We start from the raw sequence: 12,519 nt of genomic DNA, 5'->3' as shown, positions 1-12,519 counted from the left end.
GGGAAGGTAGAGAGTGTGGGGGTACATGAGAGAGAGGCGGGGGGGAAGGAGACAGTGGGGAGGAAGAGGGAGAGGTAGGGAAGAGGGAATTATCTCAGGAATATAACTTGAAAGAAGTTTTGGGATTTACATATTAATGAACTGAAACCTGTAACCTCAATCTAACTGTTTAAAGACTTAACAGCCATCTTGGTATGTTCAATACTTCATATCAGTTGCCTGAACTTTGGGGGGGAAGGAGACAGTGGGGAGGAAGAGGGAGAGGTAGGGAAGAGGGAATTATCTCAGGAATATAACTTGAAAGAAGTTTTGGGATTTACATATTAATGAACTGAAACCTGTAACCTCAATCTAACTGTTTAAAGACTTAACAGCCATCTTGGTATGTTCAATACTTCATATCAGTTGCCTGAACTTTGATCTTATAGTATAAATTGTGTGTCCTAACTACCTGACGAAGGAGCAGTGCTCCAAAAGCTCGTGCTTCTAAATAAACCTGCTCGACTTTAACCTGGTGTTGTGCGACTTTTAACTGTGGACAAGGAACATTAAATTAGAAATTTCTTAAATTCATAGACGAAGGATATATAGCAAATAACAGGATTTCAAATGACTTCTGGATTTCATCGATGGATGCTAGCACTAAACATTACATTACTACATTGTTACTACATTACAGCTTTTATGATAGCCTTTCGTACTGAAGTGAAATCCATATACTTATTTCAGGTAGACCTGCAACACTGATCAAGGCTCAAATCCCAAAACTGTCCTGTTCACTGCCAACTGATTTCTCAACAGATATTCTGCTCCTAATTTGGACATTAGAGAGGCCTAATACCAGTTCTTGATGTTCACTGGGAGACCCAAAGTTCTCCCCTGTCAGCACTATCCCCAAAGAAAATACGACAGATTTTGCAGTCGAAGGAATTGCACAAATTAGGTGAAGGCCACCCACTACTTCAACCAATAAATGCCAATTTCCAGCTCTGTCACCAAGCCCTGTTTATTCTCCTCCGGATCACACTGAACTCACAAGCATTTAGGAACCTGAAGAAATGCAGAGCAGTGAAGGCAGGAGACAAATTTATTGTCAAAACTTTATTTTTTGTTCAGTGATTATAGATCGAGCAAATAATTGGTTTGAACTTTTCAAAAAGTACCTGCATTAGGAATACAGCGGATCGAGTGAATGGGACCAAAATGACTTGTTGGTGTGACCCGTGCAATACCAGCACTGGAAACAGGTGACTGACCCGTACTATTGATATTTCTTTTCTCAGACTTCTCCCTGAAAAACAAAAAAGTTAAACTTCGAAACTGGAAAAATCATGACGACCAGAAAGTTCAAAATTTCCAATTTAATTGAATTTAAAGTTACAGAATCATATGCAACTTCTTGTCTGCATTTATTGAGACATTTGTATTTTTTTTAACCATGTGCTTTTATCATGCACCTTTGCCAAGCTGAAGAGTTAGAATAAGCAATTATTCTCTGATTATGTTTACCGTATTCCCACCAATATCAGCCAAGAATTCAACAGCAAAAGCGAGTAAATGAAGCAGTACTGTCACTGCTGCAAAGATTAAGTTTCACCAAAAGATGTTATTTCCACAGCCTAACTCAGAGGCACATTTCTCCTTGGACAATGTAAAATTACTGGCTGTGCTAGAGGTACAGAAAGAAGTAGTAGTTTTATATCTGTTGACTGGTACAAACAGACCCATGTGTTGTAGAAGATATGGCCACTAATAACAAAAGGGGAATTTTAACCTCAAGAACTTGTAGGTTTGAGTCTGGTGTCTTGGAAAGAAAGTGTGGAAACAAATTTGATGGAGATAGAGGTGGGTTTCCAAAATCTTCTCAGAAAGCAGTTTGGTCATTTCAATATTATAACCAGTGCATCAGAATTAACCATCATTTTAAACTTAACTCTGGGTGGTCAGGTTTTCTGTCAGGAAACCGGTCAGCTAAAGAGAGAGGAAGATTGTTGAATATAGTAAGCAAGTGTATTTCCATTCATTTACTGGATCTATTTTCCCTGTTTACAATGCCCTGCAATCAAATAATTTCTGACCAAACCCTCACCTTCCGTGCCCTTCTGATCTCTCCCTTTTACCAACCCTTGGAATGTCATCACCCTATTCAGTCCCCAGTCATTCTATTCTTTTCTGCAAAAGGTATCTAAACGTTTCCTTTGTGAGGTAATTTCATCACTGCACCTCCTCCAGCCTAATGACCCTCCAAAACCTTTCTCCCTTCTCTCTGCTCCCCGAGAGCAGCCTAGTGCTAAAAGTCTGTGTTCCAACAATCAGGCAGTCAGGCTTTCAATCTGGCAAAGTACAGCTAAAAAAAAGGCAAAAAATGTTAACCATATCCTATCATTAACTTCAGCAGAATGCAAGACTCGACCTTGCAGGTTCATTCCAAAAAGGAGCATCCCTGCTCTGTTGTCACCAAGCTAATAGCGTGCCAAAGTCACAAATCATGATTTAAAAGCAAGTGCTCAAGTATTTGCATGTGTAGTTTTTTTGCCATCTGAATGTTTGATCCCCAGAAATGAAAGTACTGTGACGGGCTCTACACCAATTAGGTATGGAGTTGACGCTGTTAACATTAAAAACACTTCAGATTGGCTGGACTGTAACTGCTTATAGTAAACTTCAGACTAGAATAATTCACTCTTTTCTCAATGCAATATCCACTGGAATTCTCTCAAAATAAATGAGCTCAGGGTCGCAATGCAGAAAAATGTACCCCTGAATCTCGTGCCTGCTAATTCACAGTGCAGCAGAAGGTTGCACGAACCATCATGTTACTGCAATCACAATAACTCCACATTTTTAATTTGTTATTCTGGGGACAGCACGACCACAAAGAATTTGGAGTATGTAGTGCAGGATGGTTGTAATACAGTTTTTGATTACACAGCACAGACTTTAAAATCCTGTGCAGTACTAGCTTGCTACTCTTACTTTTACAATACGGAACACTTTCAAATTATAAAATCAATTATAATTTGAACTGTGTACTTCATATGGCTTTGTTTATTTTCTGACCTGGATTACTTAAATATGATGTTTAAAACAAAGTCTATTTTTTAATCTTTTGCAACTTTAGGGAGACCCTCCACTATTGTTTGAGAGGTTAGATAGTATACTTGTAGCTTTAGCAATATGTCATGATTTCAGACTTAATATATTCTAAAGGCTATAGTACTCTGGAGTCTCCAAATTATTGTGACCCTCTGCATATACTGTACGAAGATACTTACTAATGCAAAAAACCAACATGACAACCAACAAAGTAATATGGTACTCATTAAAAAATAAGTTTTGCATAGATTACACACTACACAATTAATACTTCCTTCAAGATATTCAAAAGTCCAATGAAAAATAAAATAATACCTTCCCACATAATCACAAATGTTTCTCACAAATTAGGAACAAAGACAACACTCAGTCTTTATCGCTTTGTAAAAATTAGGGGATTAAGTCCTATGTCTACAATGTTTATTCCCTAAACAGGGAATAAAGATTCTACATTAAGATAATAGAGGGGAAGAGACTTTATTTTTGCAAATCATAGTTCATGGAGAATAATTTCTTGGAACATGATTTTGGTTTACATTGTAAAATCAATTTTATAAAACCATAGTTGCAAAGTGAACAAAGCGGGAAACTGAATACTCAAAAAAACCTATTTGGCAATTTAGAAGGACAGGAAGAAGAACAAGTGGGATTCCTCTGTAAATAAAGATGGAAGTTAAGGCTGAGGAGTAAGAATACACCATATGATCCTTTCAGCCTGTTCCACCATTTAATAATATCACGATTGACCTGTTTGTGCTTCATTTCCACTTGTTTTGTCTGTATCCCATAATCCTCAACTCCCTAGTCTATCAAAAATTTATTGAACTCAGCCTTCACAACCTTCTGAGGCTAAGAATTCACTACTCTTAAATGACCAGTCAAGAGAAAATAAACTCTCCACATCTGTTTTAGAAGGAACGTATTTAATCCTTAAAGCACGCCCCTTGTTTGCATCTTTACCACTAGAGGAAACAACCCTCAGTATCCATCTGATCCAGTCCCCTGAAGATCACATATATATCAATAATGATCATATATCATTCTTCTAAACTCCAACCTGTATAGACCCTTTCATCCTAGGAATATGTTCAGTGAACCTTCGAAAGTAAAACTACATAACTCTGCAGTAGTCTCCCTAACACACTGCTGCGAAGAAAACTTGCTTACTATGATATTCCAACCCCCTACCAGTAAATGACAACCTCCCAATAGTCTTCCTAATCAATTGCTGTATCTGTAAACTAATTCATATACTAGGATGCTCAGTTCCCTGTGTACCACCAAAACCTGCAAGCTCTCCATTAAACAGTATACAGTTTTCCCATTCTTCTACCAAGTTGAATAAGTTCACATTTACCCACATTATTTTTTGTCTGCCAAAGATTTGCTGACACACTTAACATTTTTATGTCCCTTTGCAGACTCTCCAACTCCTCTTGACAACTTATTTTCATTTGCATATTGGTGTCATCAATAAATTTAGCTGCCACCCGATCTGTCCCCTCATCCAAATCATTGACATAGATTGTAAATATTGGAGGGCCTAGTACTGATCCCTCTGGCAACCCATTGGTGACAGCTGTGAAAAGACCCATTTATCCCTAATGTTTCCTGTTAACTAACAGATCCTTACCTCACACTAATATGTTAACTCCTACATTATGTGCTCTTATCTTGTGCAGCAACGTTTGAAGTGGATATCCAAAAGCTGTTTGGTAAACAAATAAATCACATCTGCCATTTGCCCAACATGGATGTTGCCTCATCAAAAAAACAGATTAGTTAAACATGACTTCCTCTCATGTTGGCTCTGCCTGATCAAATTGTGATTTCTGAAGTACTCAGCAATAGTCTGTTTAACAATGAATTGTAGCAGCTTTTCTTTGACAAATGTTAGGCTAACCTACAGTTTCCACTTCCCTTCTTTGTTGAATAAAGGCACTACATTTGCTATTTTCTAATTCACCGGGACCATTCCAGAATCAAAGGGAACTTTTGTTTTAAGACAGTTATAACCAATGCATGTACTATCCTGTGCCACACATTGTTCAAGACTCTAGGACATGGCCCATCCAGTTCTGCAGGCTTGTCAGCCCTCTACACTTGTATGGGGCCAGTTCAGAACATTCACTAGGTGGATTCCTGGGATGGAAGTGTTGTCTTATAAGGAAACCCTGAGCAGGTTGGGCCAATACTTACTGGATTTTAGAAGAATGAGAGATGATCTTGCTCAAACATGTTAACGATTCTGAGAGAATTTAAAAGGGTTGATGTGAAGAGGACATGGTATCAAGAAATAGGGTGTTACATTTAAAAATAAAGGGTGTCCCATTTAAGAAAAGCAGGAATTCTTCTCACAGAGAACCATTGGTCTTTGGAACTCACTTGCCAGACAACAGTAGAGGTTCAATCATTTAATATATTCATGGCTGAGTTAGATATATGTTTGATCTGCAAGGGGGTCATGGGTTATGGGAGGCAGACAGATGTATGGAGTTAAAACCACAATCCAATTAGCAACGATTTTACTGAATGATAGAACTGGTTCAAAGGGCCTACTTCTGCCTCCTATATTTATGTTGTTGTTTCAAATTATTTTACAATACAGCAGACCAACTAATGTTACTCAATTATTATACAATTTGAAAAGTCACTATCTTACAGCTGACTGAGGCTAATCTGTTACAAACCCACCTTCCACCAAGAATCCTTAAAAAACTCTACATTTTAAAAATTAGTTGCCTTCACTATGCTTCAACTGTTTTAAAATTGTACATGATGCTATTTTCTGCACAAAGCATACAGCTAGATAATCGTCCCATCTGATCAAACCATTTTTACAAAGGATTAGCAGATCTCATTGGATAAAGAAATAAATAAGAGGAATGCATAGTTATGAAAAAAGCCATGTGACACTGCAACTTTCTCTTCCAACAGCAAATGAAGAATTCCTGGAGAAATGTTTACATTCACTTGTTTGAACATTATTTTGCTATGTAAATAAAGAAAGCCTTCAGCCAACTTTAAAAGAGAAAATCAGCAATCACATCCCCAAGAACAACAAAGAAATTAAATTAATATTTTGTACAAATACCAAAATAGCAGTTAAACATCAATATAATTCAAATATAAGAGGAATCATTTGTATGCTGACAAATTGTCAGCAATGTCAATATATCAGATTTATAATTTTTTTGAATACTGTTCACGATTCCAAACACAAGTCCTTCAGTAGTCTTTAAAAAAAAAATCAAGAATGTTTTAAAAACCTACTTTTCAAGCTCTAGCTGCATCTTCAGCTTTTTCTTCGCTCCTAATGTGAGTGTTTCAAACTTGTTCAGATCTTCTTCAGTAAGACTGAGGAACTACAAAAAAGCTCAGTGATTAATTCAATTTGAAATATGAGATTAAAGCCGAATTTAATTTCAATTACCACTTAAAGGCAAAAGTTGTGGCAGTAAATTAACACATCATTAAATTGCTATAACAATACATCTTACCAGATTGAGTTATTAAAAAATCAACTTCAAACGCAGATTTCAATTTTTCTGGAAACACCAAAGACTGTAGTTTTTTACCCCACAAATAATGTTGCTACCAAACACATAACTACAGAAAGCAGGATACTGGGAGCTAGAAAAAAAAATTGAAAAACTAGTCCTCAGAAGGTGGTAATCAAAGGATAACTCATTGCACATGCTAGCAAGATCAGGAATAGGAGAAGCTTAAATGCTTGGCAGAAGAGACGGTACTGGAGGGAGGGATTTAGATTTTTGAGGCATTGGAACTGATTTTGGGGAAGTTGTGAAAAGTTAAAGCCATTCCAGTATCCTCAATGTGGCATTTGCAAATGTATGAGGGTTCACACTAGAATGGCAATGAGATTAGAAGTGGGGAAGACAACAGTGAGAGCAACAAAGATGGAAATTGTGACAATGTGCCTTTAAGATCGATTTTTTTTTCCTGTCTTGCTTCTCTTGAAGAGGGGTGTTATAAACTTGGTGCAGAGGTATCTGTTCCATTGAAAGCAGAGTAACTTGCTTTGGGGTTTTTCAAAAGTACACAAAAGAAGCATGAGTGGGTGCAGTCAGGCTCACACAGACTCAAGGTTTTAGTGTTGCTTTCAGTTGTTGAAAATGGGGTTTTGGAGTTGAAGCTGCTGGATACAGCACTCTCTGCTGCTGCTGCAAAAGCTGGAATCCTCTCTCTGCTGTTTGTTTCACTCATGGAATACAGGGAGAACTAGCCATTTGGATACAGAACTGGCTCAAAAGGTAGAAGACAGAGGGTGGTGGTGGAGGGTTGTTTTTCAGACTGGAGGCCTGTGACCAGTGGAGTGCCACAAGGATCGGTGCTGGGCCCTCTATTTTTTGTCATTTACATAAATGATTTGGATGCGAGCATAAAAGGTACAGTTAGTAAGTTTGCAGATGACACCAAAATTGGAGGTGTAGTGGACAGCGAAGAGGGTTACCTCAGATTACAACAGGATCTGGACCAGATGGGCCAATGGGCTGAGAAGGAGCAGATGGAGTTTAATTCAGATAAATGTGAGGTGCTGCATTTTGGAAAAGCAAATCTTAGCAGGACTTATACACTTAATGGTAAGGTCCTAGGGAGTGTTGCTGAACAAAGACCTTGGAGTGCAGGTTCATAGCTCCTTGAAAGTGGAGTCGCAGGTAGATAGGATAGTGAAGGCAGCGTTTGGTATGTTTTCCTTTATTGGTCAGAGTATTGAGTACAGGAGTTGGGAGGTCATGTTGCGGCTGTACAGGACATTGGTTAGGCCACTGTTGGAATATTGCGTGCAATTCTGGTCTCCAGTAGATTGGGTTGGGATATCTGATCGGCATGGATGGATTGGACCAAAGGGTCTGTTTCCATGCTGTACATCTCTATGACTCTATGCTGTCAGTGTTCTGTACTGGAGGAGATAGCAAGTGAGCAAATTTATTTTGCTGAATTTGCCTTTGCCAAGAGTATTTTTATGGAATGCTGCTATATTGGAACAGTTGACGAGTAATAGTTAAATAATATATTATTTTGTTAAGTTTTCTGAGAGAGTTAAAGTTATGCCTTTCTTTCTTTGTATGTTTTTTAACTGTGGTGTAAGAATTAGGTGTGTCTTGCTTAAAGCCTAGTAGTTTGACCAATCAAATCACACCTGGAACGCAGCACCTCACACTTGCCTCAAAATAAGAGGAAAATTATGGTGTAAGCTATCTCCTAGATATGTTTTGAGACTGATTTTAGTCTCATCAGTAACAAAATGAAAGTCAGAAAATTAGACAACAAAAAAGTGGAAGGCAGAGGAAATAAAAACCAGCAAACAGTAGTACAAAGAACTGCGCAAAAATGTCAGAAAGACAAGTCAAAAGGTACTATATCTGAAGGCACAAAGGATTCACAATAAGATAGTCGAATTAACTGTGCAAATCGTTGTAAGTGGGTATGACTTGGCTGTGATTATGGAGACATAGCTGCATGATAAGCAAGGTTGGGAATGGAACATTCAAAAGGTATTCAGTCTTGAGGACAGGAAAAAGGTAAAAGGTCAGGTAGCATAATTAGTGAAAGGTGAAATCAGTGCAACAGTGAAAATGGATACTGGTGCGGATGACCTAAATGCAGAATTAATCTGCTTGGTCTAAGGAGTAACAAGGGGTAGAAAGCATTATTGGGAGTCATCTGTAGGCTTCTTGTAAGTCAGGCATGGGATTAGAGATTCATGTAATAGTAATCGTCTGTGACCTTTACCTAAATATGGACTGAGCAAACCACATTAGCAGTGATACATTAGCATTAGCATATGAGTTTCTCGAAAGTGTACAGGATGGTTTTAGAATCATAGAATCTCTACAATGTGGAAACAGGCCATTTGGCCCAAGTCCATGCTGACCCTCCAGATCCATTTCCCTACCCTATTACTCTACATTTACCCCTGACTAATGCACCTAACCCACACATCCCTGAACACTATGGCCATTTTAGCACAGTCTATTCACCTAACCTGCATAGCTTTAGATTGTGGGAGGAAGCCGGAGCACCCGGAGGAAACCCACGCAGACACTGGGAAAATGTGCAAACTCCACACAGACAGATCAATATATTCAGGATTTAACAGCAAACAGGCAATCCTATGTTTGAATTTGTGCAATGAGAAGGGATGAATTAATAATCTTGTGATAAGAGGTCCTTCAGAAAAAAAGTGACCATATTAGGATATAATTATTTATAGGGGTAGAAAGTGGAATAGTCCAAACTGAAACTAGGGTCCTAAATCTAAACAAAGGAAACTACAAAAGAAATGAAGGCTGAATTGGCTGTGATATACGAGGAAAGTTCAATTAAAAGGCATGACAGTGGATTGGCAATTGCTAATATTTAAGAAAAAAATACAAGCATTACAACCGATATACATTCATTTGGGCGAAAGAACACAATTGGAAAAGCCTAATCCATTGCTAATGAAAGTAACCAAGGATAGTTCTTGATCATATAAGGTTGCTAGAAATATTAGCAAGCCTGAAGGCTGAGCTATTTAGAATTCAGCAAACTGGAACCAAGTGTCATGGAGTTGTACAGCACTGAAATAAGCCCTTCGGTCTAACCAATCCATGAACATAATCCCAAACTAAAGTAGTCCCACCTGCTGCTTCTGGCTCAGATCACTCCAAATCTCAGATCACTTCAAACATTGTAACTGAACCCGCATCATGTCTATTAAACATTGTAACTGTATCCTCATCCACCACTTTCTCAGGATGTTCATTCCAACACAAACCATCCTACATGTAAAACATTTGCCTTTTATGTCTTTTCAAAATCACTCTCCTCACCTTAAAAATGTGTTCCCTAATCTTGAAATTCCCCATCCTAGGGAAAAGACAACTACCATTAGAGAGAAGTCTATAAAATAATGAGGGGTCTATCAGGTCACCTCTCAACCTCCTATGCACCAGTGAAAAAAGATGCCAGCCTATCCAGCCTTTTTTTATAACTCAAAGCTCCATGCCCGGCAACATCCTGGTAAATCTCTTCTGAACTCTCTCCAGCTTAACAGTATCCTTCCTACAACTGAGCAACAAGAACAGTATTCCAGAAGAAGCCTTACCAATGTCCTGTAAACTTCAACAGGACTTCCCAAATCCTATAGTCAAGGGACTGAGCAATGAAAGCAAGTGTGCCAAATGTCTTTTTAACCACCCTGTCTATGTGATGCAAGCTTCAAAGAATTATGGACCTGAACCCTTAGATCTCTCTGTTCTACAACACTACCCAAAGCCCTACCATTAATTGTATAAACTCTACCTTTGTTTGTTGTACCAAAATGCAATTCACCAGCATTTGGTCCATATCCCTCTAAATCTTTCCTATTTGTGTACCTATCCAGATACATGTTCAATTTTGTAATTGTACCCGCCTCCACCACTTCTTCTGGAAGCTCATTCCATACATGCACCACTTTCTGTTTGAAAAAGTCATTCCTAAGGTCCCTTTTAAATCTGTCCCCTCTCACCTTAAACCTATGTCCTCTAGTTCTGGCCTCCCCAACTTTGGAAAAAGACCGTGGCTTTTCACCCTATCTATGCCTCTCATGATTTCATAAACCTCTATAAAAGGTCACCCCTCAGCCTCTGGCACTCATGGAAAATAGCCACAGCCTATTCAACCTCTCCCTCTAGCTCAAACCCTCCAACCTCGACAACATCCTTGTAAATCTTTTCTGAACCTTTCAAGTTTCACAACATCTTTCCTTCAGCAAGGAGACCAGAAACGAATGCAATATTCCAGAAGTGTCCAACCAAGTGTGCTGTACTGCCACATCATGACATTCCAACTCCCACACTCAATGCAGTGACCAAAAAAGTCCTCTTCAAGGAATTATGAACCTGCACTTCAAGGTCCCTTTGTTCAGAAAGGCTTCCCAGGACCTTACCATTAAGTGTACAAGTCCTACCCTAATTTGCCTGACCAAAATACAACACCTCACGTTTATCTAAATTAAATTCCATCTGTCACTCCTCAGCCCATTGAACTCCGAGATAACCTACTTCACTGTCCACTACACCACCAATTTTGGTGTCATTTGAAAACTCATTAACCATTCCTGCATTATTCACATCCAAATCATTTATATAAGTTATGAAAATCAGTGGACCTAGTACTGATCCTTGCGACACCGTTGGTCAGAGGCCTCCACCACACTTTGTCTCCTAACTTCAAAAGAAAACTTGTATCCAACTGGCTAGCTCTCCCTGGATTTCATGTGATCTGACTTGCTAACCAGTCTATCAGGCTGAACCTTGATGAATACCTTGCTGAAGTCCATATAGACAACGTCCACCACTTTGTTTTCAACAATCTTCTTCATCACAAAACCCAATCAAGTTAGTGATTTGCCACGCACAAAGCCACGGTGACTATCCCTAATCAATCTTTGCTTTTCGAAATACATGTAAATCCTGTCCCTCAGGATCCCCTCCAACAACTTACCCATCACTGACATCAGGCTCAAATGTTATAGTTCCTTGGCTTTTTCTTACCGCCTTTCTTAAATAATGCCACAACAGCCAACCTCCAGTCTTCTGGCACCTCACTGAGGCTAGCATTGATACGAATATCTCAGCAACATGGTCAGAAATCACTTATCTAGCTTCCCACAAAACTTTGGGATACACCTATCAGGTCCTGATCAAGTCACCAGAATTTGACAAAAAGGGGGAAATACTATGAGCTGCCAGAGGGAGTGGTGGAGGCTGGTAAGATTAGAACATTTAAAAGGTATCTGGACGGATACGCGAATAGGAAGAGTTTAGAGGGATATGGGCCAAGTGCTGGAAAATAGGACTAGATTAAATTTTGTACATCAGGTCAGCATGGATGAGTTGGACCAAAGAATCTGTTTCAGTGCTGTACATTTCTATGACTCTATAACATATTTAGTCCAAGAAACTGACCCTTTGATGAGTCATGGTTTAAATCCACATCCTCAATTATTCTGCAGTGGAACATAATATATTGGTAGTAGATGCTACTGCAAAGCATCATTAAAATGGCGAGTTTTGAGAAGATTTATAGTTCAGATTGAGATTCTGGATGTAGGCTAGCTCGCTGAGCTGGAAGGTTCATGTTCAGACGTTTCGTCACCATACCAGGTAACATCTTATGAGCCTCCGGATGAAGCACTGCTGATGATTCCTGCTTTCTATTTCTAAACACACCCAGAAACCGTAGCCACTCTCCCCTACGTCAGAGATATCTTGGAAATGACTGCCAGATACTCAGACCCCTTGGCATCATGGTAGCCCACAAACCCACAAACACAATAAAACAGCAGCTAATGAATTTGAAAGACCCTTTACAGACAACAAGCAAAACTAATGTCATTTACAAAATACTGTGCAAAGACTGTATCAAACA

The 12,519-nt window shown here is 38.9% G+C and overlaps 1 protein-coding gene across 1 annotated transcript in view; it reads right to left on the bottom strand.

The window, feature by feature from the left end:
* Positions 1-12,519, bottom strand: part of zcchc14 (zinc finger, CCHC domain containing 14) — a 117,347-nt gene that overhangs the window by 31,791 nt on the left and 73,037 nt on the right. Inside the window, exons 9-10 of the mRNA XM_043706822.1 lie at positions 6,370-6,461; positions 1,164-1,291 (exon numbers count right to left, since the gene is read on the bottom strand). Coding sequence (XP_043562757.1) covers positions 1,164-1,291; positions 6,370-6,461 — 220 coding nt within the window. The remainder of the gene's footprint in view (positions 1-1,163; positions 1,292-6,369; positions 6,462-12,519) is intronic.

This window comes from Chiloscyllium plagiosum, chromosome 17 (assembly GCF_004010195.1).
Source record: "Chiloscyllium plagiosum isolate BGI_BamShark_2017 chromosome 17, ASM401019v2, whole genome shotgun sequence".
Classification (NCBI taxonomy): Eukaryota; Metazoa; Chordata; class Chondrichthyes; order Orectolobiformes; family Hemiscylliidae; genus Chiloscyllium; species Chiloscyllium plagiosum.
This window is presented reverse-complemented; position numbering and strand designations above follow the sequence as displayed.